Source organism: Pelodiscus sinensis, chromosome 3 (genome assembly GCF_052426305.1).
Source record: "Pelodiscus sinensis isolate ZL-2025 chromosome 3, ASM5242630v1, whole genome shotgun sequence".
NCBI lineage: Eukaryota > Metazoa > Chordata > Testudines > Trionychidae > Pelodiscus > Pelodiscus sinensis.
Window position 1 is genome coordinate 162,883,019 of NC_143054.1, and position 15,420 is coordinate 162,898,438.

Consider the following 15,420-nt stretch of genomic DNA (forward strand, 5'->3'; position numbering starts at 1 on the left):
TTAATTTTATAATCATCCCATTGAGCCTTGCTGTCTTTTACCCAAGATCTCAAAGCACTTTACAGATATTAGTGTATGAAGCCTCACATTGGTAAGTATCTGAGACATGGGTAATTAGATATCCCCTTAATAATATATGCACCAGTAAATTTTTTACAGATACAAGTATGTGCAGATCCTGCAAAATTCTGTCCACACATTGAGGGACCAGACTCAGCTCCATCTGAAGCTTGGGTCTTTAAATAACTTGTTCAAAATTATATAGTGAGTCAGTCTGCAGTGTACTTGCAGTTAAGTTGGTCCCAGGATAGTAGAAAGATAAGGTGAGTGAGGTAATATCTTTTATCTGATCAACTTATGTTGGTGAAAAAGACAACTTTCCAGCTAGAAAGAGCTCTTCTTCAGGTCTAGTGAGTCAGTGGCTGAGTTAGGTATAGACTCAATAGTCCTGGCTCCTCCTAAACCGTAACCATAAGAACATACTCCCATACCTCTGGAGTAATTTTGGATCACATAGACACACAGTCCCTAATATCCATACAACTTTACAGAAATATCTTGGAATGCTGACTGTGACAGATAAACTACTTAGATGAAAACAAGGTCTGGTAGCACTTTATAGACTAACAAAGCTCTGGTCATCTGAAGAAGTGGGCTGTGCCCACGAAAGCTCATGATACCATCGACATGTTTTGTTAGTCTATAAAGTGCTACCAGACCATTTGTTGTTTTTTAAGTTTATTCTGTACAGACCAACTCGGCTACCCCCTGAAGCTACTTAGATGAAGTCAGTAAGGATGAGGCTACAATGGAAGGGAGAAGGTGCCAGGAAGAAGTTTACCTTAGCTCAGGAGACTCCTGTACAGTGAGAGCAGTCTGGTCCATTTGCTGAGAACTTGAGAGAGGCATCGGAGCACTGTGAGAGTTTCCAATACGTGGTCTTGCTGATTTAGGGATAGGTGGAATCAAAGCAGCACCTAATGACTTTCTCCTCTTCTCATCATTGCTATGCAAGTACTGCCAGGAAATTTGGGATTGGAAGAGAAGGGTTAACATTCAAACTAAAACAAGTAACTTGCACCTACCTTTACAAAGCAGTTAAATTCAGATCAGTGATTATGAAGAGGCAAGTGAAGTTTAGAAGGGAAGGCTAGGCACATCGGTTAGCACAGGCAGGAATTCATTCTATTAGGCTACAGAGCAGAAGATCTCTGCAGAGCAGAGACAGGGATTGGGAGTGTGTCTGGAGAGCTAATGGCTAGCATTTCGCTCGAGCGTCAAAAGAAAGTGCAACTCGTCCACTGAAGCCCCAGGAGAAGGAGAAGCTATCTGAGGGAGGGAGAATTGATGGCACCCTCTACTCCTGAGGTGGGAATGAGAAAATGAAAGGATAGCAATAAGAAAGGGGCCAGTGTCAGTGTCACACTCTGCTTCCCAACATGAAATTTCTGAGCACATTCTGCCGGTCTTTCCCCCGGCCTGCCACTTCTCCTTTGCCAATGTAGTATCTGTGAAGCTGTTCCTCTTTCAGACTTTCTGATTGTACTGGGATGGGTGTGGATTGCAGTCCCTGGGCTGTACCTAAACCACCCAGCAGACACCACTGAATTCCAGCCAATTTTCTACTACTTATTTCACATCCTGTCAAAATCTATTTCTCTAATATCAATTTTTTTCCAGTCACTGCCCTTTTAACAAACCCTCATCAACCTTTCAGTCCTGACAATAATATGATCACGGGATCCTAGGTGTTCTCCAGCTTCCATCTGATTTATCATATCTAGCTCTTTGTCAGTTATCAACCCAAGAAGAGTGCCTACCTTGTTGACAGTGCAATGTGATGTGCATGGAACCCACTTTCTACTATTTCCACAATAGACAAACATTTTTGTTGAAATGAGTCCCCCTTTGAGTTATTGATATTGTAACTGGGAGAAGGGAGAGGCAGACATTGCTCATTTCTTAGTTCTTCCATTCTCTTTTTCACTATCAAAGGGCTAAAATACTTCCTGTGAAAATCCAGTGAAGCCAGTAGAATTACTCTAGGAATGGATCTAGGCCAAATGCACCAGACTTTTGATAGGCTTCCTTAGTTTGCAAAAGCTTTTTCTAATCTCTTTCCTTCTCCTATGCAGTGAGATCTAACAAAGTTAAGGGAAAGGATCCAGGATTATCCTTTTGGGGATACGGTTGGGTCACAAATGCTCATATTTTCTAACAATATTGGAACATGCAAGGCCTTACTAAATACATGTGGTGGCTCTGACTGGTTTCTGGCAGCTTCTCCTCAAACACAGAACATGGTGAGCTGTTTAAAGAGATATTGGCCAATTCCTATATCGTACAGACACTATAATACCTCCATGATGCCATCTTTACAGAGTAACTTTTCATTCTATAACCACACTTCAAGTAGGATCCTTATCTTTACCCCTTTTCCATCAGAGGAATTTCTTAGAGCCCTACCCAAGTACTAAATAAACTGCAAAGGAACCATATTTGGTTTTCTTATTCTGTGCCAATTTACCTCTTGGGAAGTTGGAGTCAGATGAGTGTGGTTCTTGCGGTGGCCCCAGCTGATCATACTATTCTCCATGGTCTTCTGCTCCCTTTTATCTGGCCCGCTGGCCTCTGGTGAGGTAGGAATGCTCTGAATGGGAGGCATGGGCTTGGAAGTTAGCAGCAACCTTTGAGAGGCAGATCTGGAAACAGCTGGCTTCAGGGCAACCCCGTTGGGGCCACTGGAGACAAGCAAGCCTGCAGATCAGAAACACATAGCACTTGGGATACCACCTTTTAGTTCCAAGACAATGGAGATCTGACTGCAAATAAAGTGACTTTCCTCTAAATGTGTAGTTAGCTGAATGGTGAGACCTGTGTGCCCATGGACATATTGTAGTCCTATGGCACCTTAGAGACTAACAGAAATATATAGTATTATGAGCTTTCGTGGCTAAGACCTACTTCATCAGATGAATTGCAGAGAAAATAACAGAATCCAAGAAATATATAACCACAAAAAAGTACCTGTCAGTTGTAGGACCTGTGTTAATGAAGCTAATTAAGCAAGCTGGATGTGTCCCATTCATAGCTTTTGATGTGAAAATGCAGATGTCAAAGGCCAGAGAAATTGGCTCTGTAGTATTTGAACCAGTTAATGTCTTTATTGAAGCCTACCATAACAGTGTCAAAATTGTAGATAAATTCCAGTTCTGCTGTCTCTCTCTGTAATTGGGACAAATTCCTTTGTAGAAGAATGGCTGCTTTTAAATCCATGACTGAGTTACCAGGTAGGTTAAAATGTTTACCTACTGGTTGACATGTATTACTATTTCTGATGTCTGATTTGTGCTCATTTATCCTTTGTTGCAGAGACTGTCCACTTTAGCCAATATACATGGCAAAGGGACATTGCTGGCACTTGTTGGGGTATATCACATTAGAGGACATGCAGCTGTATGAGCCCCTGATGTGGTGGCTTATGTGATTAGGTCCTGTGATGATGTCACTTGTAGAGATATGTGGACAAAGTTGGCAATGGGGTTGGTTCCTGGGTGAGTTTATCTGAGGTGTTGTATGTGGCTACTGGAAAGGATTTGCTTCAGGTTGGGGGGATGTCATGGACATATAGTAATATAAAGAGACTGCAGTTGAATAGACCAGTCACATCCATCCAATTCCATAGAAATACCCCAGAGAACATGATGGCTGTCTATGCTTCTATTTACTATTTGAAAACTGACAAAAGTGACATCTGGATTCACATGGATTAAGAAAACATACTCTCAAATCCTTGTGAAACAACAGAAAGATTAAAGTAGGTAAATGAAAGAGGACATTAAGGGAACATAGATAAAATGGAAATATAAACCAACCAAAAGTAGCAGCCCCAGATAGTTAAAGCTCTATTACTCCAAACAGGAACATAAACAAGGATGAACTGATCATTTTTTCTCCATAGCAAAGGAGGAGTTCCTGAATTCTGAAATTCCTTCCAGAATATTTTGGATGCAAGCATCCACATCCATATCCTATTCAAAATTGGATCTGCATCCATTCAAGCCACATACATCCCCTCCCCTCCAGCACTGGTTTCAGCTTGGACATTGCTGGGAATTGAACTCAGTATGTGTCAGTGTCTCGTGTTAATCACTCTATACTTGGAAGGGTTTCATTTAATCAGGGATAGCAGACAGGTACCTAGCTTTACCTCTGTGTGAAGCAATTAAGCCCTCAGAGATCCTCCTCTTCTTGAGCTTGTCCTTGATCCGAGCAGTTTCCATGGCTGCATTGCTTGCCTCCAGTTCTTTGGGATCCTGTTCCAAGGTGGGGTTGTCCGAGCCCTCCAGAGAGGAAATGGCCCCAGGATACAGTGGGTCCTCATCTCTACTCCACAAATATGACTGTTTCTTCATCTGGACTTTCAATACAGACTGAAGAGAGGCTGTAGGCCAATTTAAAGGCAGAAGTCAAGTGAGTCAACTTCAGTCATCAACAGGAGTATTGTTGTAATAATAAAAGTTCTTTCTTTTCTTTTTATTAACCTGGCAGTGGTTAATTGTGTGCCCTGATTTTTATCTTAGGGGTGAGATTTCCCAAATGATCTTTCCCCTGATTTCTTTATCAACATTTGGGTGGTGGCAGCGGAAGTTTTATTCCCAAGATCTAGGTTTTTAAAGATTTTGGGGGAAGTTTTATACCAAAGCCTGGTAGATAAGGCTTTGGGGTACACTTGCTGGCCCCACTTCTGCATTTATCATGCCAGAGTAGGGAAGGAGCCATGACAGGCCCTCCTCTAATAATGAGAAGCAAGCATCATCTTGGTCTGGCTTTTCTGCTGGGAGTGCCCTCATGGACCCAAAGGTGCTGGTTTTCATTCAAAGGAAGATGGATCAGGCCGGCCATTAGAAACAGAACCGTGCAACATACACCAGCAAATGGTCCTCAGATGGCCACAAGCTGAGTTATTTTAGCACGAGGACAAAGCACAGGTACTAATCAATGACCTTCACATCTACTTAATGGAGGAAATTCCACAGGGGACAGAGGGTGATTAGTATTTTACCACAGCATTCTCTGACTTGAAACTGTTCCTGGAATCATCACTCATAGCAAAATGAAAAAGGAAGAAGTAGATCTGGACACCAGGCTCAGAGACAGCCTCCTGATCTGGGCAGCCAGGCTTGTGGTCTCACATTTCTATGTGGCCTCAGTTCATAGTTAGTCAGTCCCTGTCCTCACCTTCATCTGCTGTCGTCCATCTGCTTCCATTCAGCTGCAAGTTTGAATCGATGCTTCCCCCTCGCAGTGATCTGTATCGGGCTTTGACTTTGGGGACGCTCCCACAATATACTGCAACAGGGGCTCGGTACTTATCTTTAAATGAAGAAGAGTACAAATGACCCATGTGTGTGGTTCTTGAAAAGAAGAGAAAAAGAACAGCTGTCCCCTTTCACACATTACACATCAGATAGTGTGGGCTAAATCCTGCATTCTTGGGTCAGGCAAGCTTCTCTAATCTAACACTGTTCACTGGAGTATCTAACTGCCTGGCAGAATTACACAATTCCTTGTCAGTGATTTACCCTGTATTTTCTCTACTTTCCTGGCTAAGGTTGGCTGAACCCCAAGGTGGTCAAGCTTTTCCAAAACTCAAACAATCTGGAAGGTTCACAAAGCTAGTTCAAAAATTCTTCCCCTGTAATTCAAATCCAAGGTTTTTTTCCTCCTAGAAAGACTCAATTAAAAAATAAAAGTATAACACCCATTAATAACTGCTGTGTTCTTAGCTAGAGGTCTGTGCTCCCAATTATAAGTCCCCAAAGCTCACCTGACGTATGTAGGTACCCTGTCTACCAAATGCAGACTTATTTCTTTATTCACCTGTCCTTTGCCCCTCTGCTCCATATCCACCCTATGTTTTTACTGGATTTTATTTTCTTTTTCCTCTCTGTCAGAGAGGCTCCTAAAGACAACACAAACCTTTAATGTTTGAGTTAAACTTTCTAATCCACGACGCTCACTCAGGCTCAAAAGTAGGCTAAGCAGTTGTTCCCCTCCCTCATCCAGGCCCACATCCACTACCTTTGCATATCAATGATGAACCATAAACTATTGCTGAGCGCCAAATGGCAGGCACACTTGCTAGCACAGTCACCCCCACTATCTGGCTCACTGTACAGTGTTTTGAACACAGGCCTCAGTACACCCGCTGCTGGTCCTGGAACATGACAACACTCTTTGGCACAGACACAAGTCTCTGCAGTTAATTTTTGCTCTGGGCAATGAGTAGGAGTAGTGGAGCTGCAAAAGGCAGAGTGCTAGCATCTCATCCAGTCCTTTACCTGCTGTGAAATCATCATGTGTTGCCATGTGTTTGTTCAGAAGGGCTCTTTTCAGCTAAGAGGCTATTTGCTGTTTTGCTTTTCACTGGACCTGCTGCTGTTGGCACCTTCTCCTTGTAATGTCCAGAGGCCTGCATGGGGGGGAAAAAGCAGCACTGACGTGGGTGACAAATTCTCTTTCCCTCACGTTTCCATTTCTAATGGGGTTCTTGCCTGGAACATATTAGAAAACTGGTGAAGTCAAGGGAGAGGTTAAAAAGCACTAACTAGCACAGTAGCTCAGTGCCAAATTCAAACTGCACAATCTCCATCTGTTGCAAACCTGCCAATTTGAGCTTTGCTCCAGTCTGTTTCCTTACTGTTTTGGTCCCTATTACTTCAGTCTAGACAGTTCTCTCCAGATTATAATAGAGACTTTGTCATCTCACAGAACTTTTTGTTGCTTCTTCTTTAGACCAATGTCTTGCAGTGTGAATTGAAGATACATTGGCCTGGATTTTATCCTACTGACATTAATGATAAAATCCCCATTGACTTCAGTGGAAGCAGAGTTAAGCCAATGTTGAATGAAAATCTCATCATTAGACACTAAAAAAAACACTCCCCACATTTTTCCCTAACAGTAAGTTGATTATAGCAAGGAGCCAGAGAGCTGTAGTCATGAAAAGGACTAAATGCATATAACACAGACAGACACTGACTAAGGAGGAGTATGTGGGGTAGAGTAGAAAAAGTCATTTATTTATTAACATATTCTTTCAATTTGAAAACACAGCACAAAGAATGCCTGTACATGCATTCTAGGTGCCCTACCATCAATTAAACTCAAAATCAATTAAAACACCCTCCTGCAGCTGAAAACAATAGAAAATGTACATACCCATCAATAAACACAGAAGCAAAGGCCCTTCCCCATATACCCATAGTCCCAGACACTGATCTCTCTCTGGATGCACTATGGAAGCATTTGTGTACACTAGAAAAAGTGCTTGAGGTTAAGTCAGTTAGCAAACATGCTTAAATAACTCTGGCTTAGCCATGACCACTTTTCCTATTCTAGACAACCCCAAATGGATGGCTTTTGCAGCTTGCTGATAAGATCCAAGAATTCAGGACCAATGTGTGTAATCCCAAGGAAAGAGAGCAATTATTTCTAGTGGGTCAAGGGACATAAACTAGGGATTTTGGGGGGAATGGAAGATAAGAAAATGCAGGGAGAATATGAGAGTCATGTCCAAATGGTAAGTTCTGCTAAACTGTAATTATCTCTCAAAGAAAGTGGAAGATGCACCATAGCTTGAGGCATTTAAAAATGCTACTGGAAAATACCCTGGAAAGGAGTCTGGTTGGGATAGGGGAGTCAGGATTCCTAGCTTGTATACCCAATTCTGTCATGGCCTTGCCATGTAACCTTAGGCCAGTCACTTAACCTCTCTGTGCCACAGGATACCAGTATGCAAGACTGGCTCAGGAAATGCAAAACACTTTGTTAGTATAATGTGAAGGTCACACAGGAAATGTACAATAAACACAGATTCATCCCTTCCCTTCAGAGGGAAGGTGAGGTTAAGTAATTACCACAGAGGACAGGGTAACCCAGAGTAATAGCTGTGGAAAGGCTTCGCTGCTTGCTACCTTGCAGCCTTTAGAAAGGGCTGGGGAGTAGGATTCTGTCCTCACCTACCCAATGTGAAATAGCCTCCCACACACCAAATCCATTGCTCATTTCAGGGACCAGGATTTGGGCCTCTGATATTAGAAAACCAATGCCAGCAGGATGAAGGAAATCTGGAAATGAACACAGAAAGCAACCTCACAGCATTCTCCATCACACACAAGTCACAACCAGCAACAGCACAGGGCCACCAGGACATGAAAACAATAATGCTTAAAACAATCCTTTTGGAAAGAGATAAGGAAAATTCAGTAGCATTTGAACATTTCTAGGCCCTGTAACATTTGGACAGTCATTTACACTCCTTTCTAATTATGTACAGGGTCAATCTAAAAGAAATTCATCCTCCTGGAATTCTCATTTCCTTGGGATGATTAGCAGTCAGGAAATGAAAATGGAGAGGTTTTCATTACTGTTATTATTTTATTTAGCTCTCTCTTAGCTCCCCAGCCATTTCTATGATGGCTTCTCAGTGCTGGAAGCCTACAGAATCAGGTTGTAAAATACACTTGACTTTTAACCTTCCTATAAAGTGCTCTATAAAGGAGAATTGACTTGAATTGGGCCCTGAATGTTAATGGCCAATATAGGCAGAGGGAGAAAGAAGGGAAAAGAATCTAGGAGCTGCTAGTTTCACCATTTTTTCTGTTTGCTAATCTAGTATATATTTGAGACAGTTTGTCTGTCTGTTCAAGAGCTCAGACCACCAAATTTGGTATGCAGCTTCCTCTTATAACTTGAAGCAAGGTAATGGTTTGATTGTGCCAGTACAATGGGATGTGCCTAGACTCAACTGTTTCTCATACAATGGAAAGGGAGAGCTCTGGTAGGAGGGACAGTAACACTGTATAATGACCACAGGGGCAGCAAGGGGCCAGAGATGGGGACTGGGACAGCTATAACCCCATTGTGGCAACAGGGGTGAAGAAAGGGACAGTTATCAATTATATATTTGAAAGAGTTTGTCTGTGTGTCTGGTTTTGTGTCTCTCTGTCTCCCAGCTGGGGAACATGCACCCCTCCCCTGGCTGTCTCTGCTGCAGCTGCACAGGCCATGGACAGGTGCTTCTCACCTGGCTCAAGATGCTGAGGTGAGAGGGCTGGGGTTGTCCTCTCCTCCTGGGGCAGCCTGCATAATGAACCCTGCAACCCCAGCACCACCCAAGAGCAATGGTTTAAATGAAGAAAAACAACAATTATTTGAGTTAAAGACCCGAGCAACACAGGGTAAATATTCTAGTTATACATAGGCAGCTTATGTTTTTCTCAACCTCATTAACCTTCGAGTTTCTCTGCAGAATCATTTCTGCCCATTTCTGCCAAAGGCCTTGCCATTGTTTGTAAGCAGATCATTGCAAGTTGTCAATATCTGAACAGCTTTGTTTAGATGCACAGACTACATGGTGTATCCCTTTTCCCTAACCAGGTGAGCACTGCCCGTAAAATAATGTTTCTAGAATACTTGAGATTACATATTTGAAATTTGCTCTCCACAGATATAAAATTCCCTGTTTGCAGGAGTATTTTTTCTAGCAAGCTTGTTTGTAATTTATGGATATTCTAGCAAGCACAGCAAGGAGCACAAGCAAAGAAAATGTGATTAAAAACAGACTGTTTTGCAGTTCTGGTACCACATACTCAGAAGGAACCCTGAGGAGTTGGCTCAGCCTGAGAGATTTAATAGTGCATTACCCACAACAAAAGACACCATGCAAAAGACTCCTTGCAAGGGCTGTGCTCTATTCAGTAGAACTGGTTTCCAGATCCATGAAACAAGCAGAAGCTCATTCAGAGTAACAAATGAAGAGTAGAAACCAACTGGTTTGAAAGCCATACCTTGTCAGCTACTTCAGTGGTAACCAAACATCATTTAGACAGGTACTGAGTGCCAGCTTTAATGAGGTGTGATGTTAAACACCACAGCTATTTGAGTTTTGCACACAATGTATTCATAACACATACTGTAACTGTCTCAACTAAGCCCTGTGGCCAAGTCTATTCACGCCTCAAGCTGACAGATTGTTCTGTAACTTTGTCACTGCAAGAAACAAAGGGGCAACAGAGACATGCACACAGATTACATTTTACCTTTACTTTCATTAGGGCCTGATCCAAGCCCCATTACAACCCATGGAAAGCCTTTCCGAGACTTCAGTGGGCTTTGGATCAGGCCCCTAAATATTTGCACATTGTATGCTCTTTGTGGGAAGGACAGTGCCCTTCTCCTGACTGAGGCCACTGGCTGCTATTCTACTATAAAAGCTAATAGTGCAATCACAATGGAAGGTGTGTTCTGGAATATATGCACAGATGGACAATGAGCATGTGGAATCTTGGGTAGTTGGGTCATTTAGGGTACGTCTATACCGCAACACTATTCCAAAATAACTTAGAGTATGTCTAAACTACATCCCGCTTTCGAAAAAGGGTTTTTCAAAAGTGAAAGTGCCGTCTAGATGCGGTTCTTTCGAAAAAAGCCCTTTTTGAAAGATCCCGTACTCCTCAAAAAATGAGGCTGTGCTCTATTCAGCAGAACTGGTTCAGCGGAGGAGTACGGGCACTTTCCAAAAAGGGTGGGTTTTTCGAAAGAACTGCATCTAGATGGTACTTTCACTTTCGAGAAACCCTTCTTCAAAAAAGCATTCGGACACCATTATGCAAATGAAGTGCAGGATATTTAAATCCCTGCTTCATTTGGACTTTAGATCTGCCTAATTTAAATTTTTTTGAAAGAGGGATGTAGTTTAGACTTACCCTTAGTCTGTGTCTACACAGCAAGCAGTTATTTTGAAATCGTGTCAAAATACTATCAAGCCGGAGGACTTCTTACTTGGACTCCTGTAACCCTCATTGTACGAGGAGTAAGGGAAGTCGGAGGAAGAGTGCTCTATTTCGAAATAAGTGCTATGTGGCCATTCCCTATTTCGAAATAAGATATGCAATTGACGTAACCTGAAATAAGCTATGCAAATTGAGCTAAGCCCTGCAGTGTAAGCACACTCTTACAGGCCAACCAATGGCAAGGCTTTAATGACTCGTGCCATGGTTGAATGCAGAGCCTCCTTGGACGTGTACTCAGGTGTAAGGGAGCAGATTGCAGCATGCAAGAAAGGGCAGGGTCAGCATCATACATTTTGCTAGTATGTGTTCAGTGCAGGCCAGCCCAACACCCTATGCCTGAAGACCCCATAGGCCAAATTGTGTGGCCTGCTCAGCTCCTCTTGGGCAGAGGTGTCCCTAACTCCCTAGCTAGGGATTCCCTTGGCATGGAAGAGTGGTGCAAGGCTCTTGGGGAACATTGCTGCTCAGGACCAACCTTTCAGCCACCACTCACAAATCAGGCATCAATCTGAAGCAAAATGTATCTGTTTCTGCATCCTTTTGCTGGAAACCATTTGGTTGTAGTGCTAGTATCAAATACTTTCAAATATGTACTTTCACACTACTTTTCCCCGGCAGGAGGAATCACACACGCTGCTCTGTGCCTCTTTCCTGAAAGCTAAGCCATTTCTGTATGATAGGCCAGATTCTGATTTCAGTTATGCTCACTGAATCATAGAAATGTAGAACCAGAAGGGATCTCAATAGCTCATCTAGTTCAGTCCCAGTCTGACGCAGGCCAAAGTATAATCTAGACCATCCCTGATAGGTATTTGCCTTACCTGTTCTTAAAAAAACCCTACAGTGATAGAGATCAGAGCCACTCTAGCTACGTAATTTACATAGCTGGAATTGAGTCTCTTACTTCTACCTTCCCATGTAGACTAGACCAGGCCTAATTGAAGCATTTTGCATTTGTTCTTAATGAATTTCATCCTATTTAATTCACGCCATTTCTCCAGTTTGTCAAGTTCATTTTGAATTTTAATTCTATCTTCCAACACATTTGCAACCCGTCCCAATGTGATATTGTCCACAAAATTTATAAGTGTACTCTCTATGCCATTATCAAAATCATTTATGAAAATATTGAATAGAACCAGACACAGGACAGATCCCTGTAGCATCCCACTCAATGCCTTTCCAGCTCAGTTGTGAACCAGCGATAACTACCCTCTGAGTATGGTTTACCAGACAGTTGTGCACCCAGCTTAGAATAGGTTCATCTAGCCTACATTACGCTAGTTTGTTTATGGTCACGTGAGATGATATCAAAATCCTTATTAAAGTTGAAATACATTATATCTACTGGTTTTCCCTTCTCCATCCACAAGGCTTGTCACCCTGTCAAAAAAGAATATTAGGTTGGGTTGAAATGATTTGTCCTGGATAAATCCATGTTTACTGTTACTTCACTTCTAGATGTTTACACACTGATTGCTTGATTATTTGTGCCATTATATTTCTGGGCACCAAAGTTAAGCTAAGTGGTCTATAATTCCCTGGGTTGTCCTTATTCCCCTTTTTATAGAAAGACAGGTACTATATTTGCCCTTTTCCAGTCCTCACGTCTCTCTCCCCTTGCTCATGAGTTCTCAGAGACAATCACTAATAATGACTCAGAGATCTCTTCAGACATTCCCTAAAGTATTCTAGGTGTATTTCCTCATGCTTTGCCAACTTCTGTAAATCCAATTTCCCAGGGCTCTCGCCACCCTCCTAGACAATAACCAACTCAGAGAAAACCCCATAATCTGAAAAGATTTCATTCAGTTAGAAGCAGATGAGACTTTAGTTTCATAACAGAGATTCCTCATTACAAACAATGGATTAACAAGTGTGAAGCATGAGACCTGCTTCTCTTCTTGCTTACACTGCTCTAAATCAGTAGCTGATGTAGTTATAATTGAGAGGTGTCTCAGACCTCATGGTGTAAATGAGAGGGCTCTCAGACCTCATGTTACTGTAATTAGGAAGGTGCAGTAGCCCTTCTTACTATTATATAATTGGTTCATCCCCAACACTGTGTTTAATGGTGCACAAATCACAAAAGAAAACAGTTCCTGCCCTGAGGAAGTTACAGTCTGAGGACTAGGTCCTGCAAGCCCTGTTCACACAAGCAGTCCTTACTGACTCATGGCTAGTGGTATTGATTGGCTTCCTAAAAGATATACACAAAAGCAATAAAGACACAGGCCCAGATTCTCCAGAGCAGCCAAACTGTACTCAGTGCAAGTTTGGAGGTTGAAAGAATTGGGGAAGCACACAAAGGTAGTTTTTCTTCACTTTCATGACCAGCCCCTGATACTCAGCAACACAGATTGAGTGGGGTTCATATGATGACAGAAATCAAAGACCCCAGAAATTCTAGGAGAAAATTAAACACTCAAGGTAACCTGTGCAAAGGCTGGTGTCTGGAATTCCGAGAAAACCTCTGTAAAGTGAACTTAGGAGAAAAGTTTTGTCAACAAGGAGGGAGAGTTTGCTAACTTGTTACTGGGTGAGGGTGGTGAGAAATAGGGAAGGTTTGACAGCTGGGGCTGAGGTAGGCCTTTTCCATCCCATACTCTGAGGATGTGGGTCCAGGGAACTTTGCACCTTGTGTGCTTTGTCTGTTCCTAGGGTCATCCCTGAACTCTGTCTCATCTTACATCAGGAACTAATACAGGGGAAAGGCCCAGTGGTAGAAGTTAGGGATCAGGCTCGTGCTTAAAATTCTGAACTTTCCAACAATTCAATTCAACAGACTTTGCAGAATATTCAAGCTAGTGTCCTTTGAAACTGCATAGCATCAAAACAAATGATAAGGCAAGGGAAGCAACATTGTCTAGTGCTAAGAGCACAGGGCTAGGAGACAGGAGAAATAGCTTCTAATTCCCACTCTGCCACTGGACACACAGTGGCCTTCTAGATTCATAGCTCTTGTTATCAGAAGGGACCATTATGATCATCTAGTCTGACCTCCTATAGAACACTGACCCCAGAATTTGGGTAAGCCATTTCAGTCCTCTGACTTATTTTCCCCATAGGTATAATAGCAGTGGTACTTACCCTTCTTTGCAAAATGCTTTGCGACCCTTGGATGAAATATTCTGGGTAAATACTAAATAATACTGTCATCGTCCCAGCAATGCTGCCTAGCTTAGAGCTGCAGTTTGAGGGAAAGGAGCATCAAGAAGGAAAGGAAAGAAACACGAAGCAAATATTTCTCTCCGGAGAGGGAGGGAGGGAGAGAGAAAGTAACTGGCAAACATCTCTAATAATGAGCAAAGGGAGTCCTGCATCTTATTCTTTAGAGACGTTGAGTTGCTCTTCCTTTGCTATCTCTGACAGGCTGACATCTCTGGATTTCAAATGAAAAAGAAGCTGCTTTTTAACAAGTCTCTTCCCTCTTCTGTTTGCAGAAGCTTTCCCAGCTCTGTTTTCCACGGATTCTTATTTCCTTGATAATACACCCATTTGGAAACAAGGGCTAAACACGAGCTGAGCTAACTCCTACATAGAACGGGCACCGAAATACCAGAGAGCCTGCTTGCTGACCTAGATTATGTCTCTCACGCTTATTTGGAGGGAAAACAAAATACTTCCTCTTCCTGGCCTCACTTCCCTCCAGCTTTGCATGGGGGTATGAAGGTTACTCTTACAGAAACATGCTTACCAAGTTACACAATTGGCTGTGTAGCATTTTAATATTATCTTTCAGGGTTGGGTCAGAAACACACTGAGCCCTGGTCTGGATCCAAATGTCACTGAGGTTCTGCCAAGGTCTGATTTGGGGGAGGATTTGGCTTGAGCCTGGCTCAGTTCTATTGGAAAATAGCAGCATGCATCTATCAAATGCCTTAACTGCAGCTGATGTTTCATAGCTCCACTGACAGACAAATCAAGTTGGATCGGAAGCTGAGGCACGGGGTCCCATATTTGCCTACACAAAATAATGACCCAACATCACCAAAAACTCTTAATCAAGAGACCCGACTCTGCAGTGTATGAAGGAAAAGAGGCATTCTCTTCCTTCTACTAGACTCTGCCTCCCTCTTTCTGGACAGTGCTATATTCCTCCTGCCAGAGGCCACAACAATGCCAGGTTATGAAGACCTAATTCTCACCCAGCAGGTTGCATTAAACACCTGGCTTACCAGACAGTAGTTCCTGCCCTTCCTTGTCCTCCCCTCACCCTTCTGCAGCAAAGCGATCTAAGCTCTGATCTTCTTGCACTCATCTCAGGACTCCCTCTCCTAAAAAGTCACCTGGCTTCACTTACCGTCCGATAAACCAAGGAGATTTGCACACCAGAAATTTCCCTGACACATTTTTTCCTGTTTCCATGAGCTATTAGGGAAAAAGTCATCAACCAAATTCTCCCCCATCCCCAAAGTTCTCTTTCACCCCTGAGCACCTGGTGCCGGGGAAAAGAACCTTCACACCACACAAAGGGTACATCTAGACTACAGAGGCATGTAGTCTACACATACCCCAAGCTCCCTCCCTCCCCCAGTCACAATGCAACAGATCATCAGCC

General features: G+C 42.7%; 1 protein-coding gene across 5 annotated transcripts in view; it reads right to left on the reverse strand.

Moving 5' to 3' along the window:
* Positions 1 to 15,420, reverse strand: part of TOGARAM2 (TOG array regulator of axonemal microtubules 2) — a 75,132-nt gene that overhangs the window by 40,510 nt on the left and 19,202 nt on the right. For 4 of the 5 annotated variants that reach the window (XM_025181001.3, XM_025180992.3, XM_025180991.3 and 1 more), the window contains 5 exons: positions 6,345 to 6,475; positions 5,242 to 5,376; positions 4,211 to 4,444; positions 2,528 to 2,757; positions 842 to 1,017 (listed from right to left, as the gene is read on the reverse strand). In XM_025181001.3, coding sequence (XP_025036786.3) covers positions 842 to 1,017; positions 2,528 to 2,757; positions 4,211 to 4,444; positions 5,242 to 5,376; positions 6,345 to 6,372 — 803 coding nt within the window. In that variant the 5' untranslated portion in view covers positions 6,373 to 6,475. Of the gene's footprint in view, positions 1 to 841; positions 1,018 to 2,527; positions 2,758 to 4,210; positions 4,445 to 5,241; positions 5,377 to 6,344; positions 6,476 to 10,106; positions 10,240 to 15,420 lie in introns of those variants that run through there. The other variant, XM_025180995.3, reaches the window with a different exon arrangement.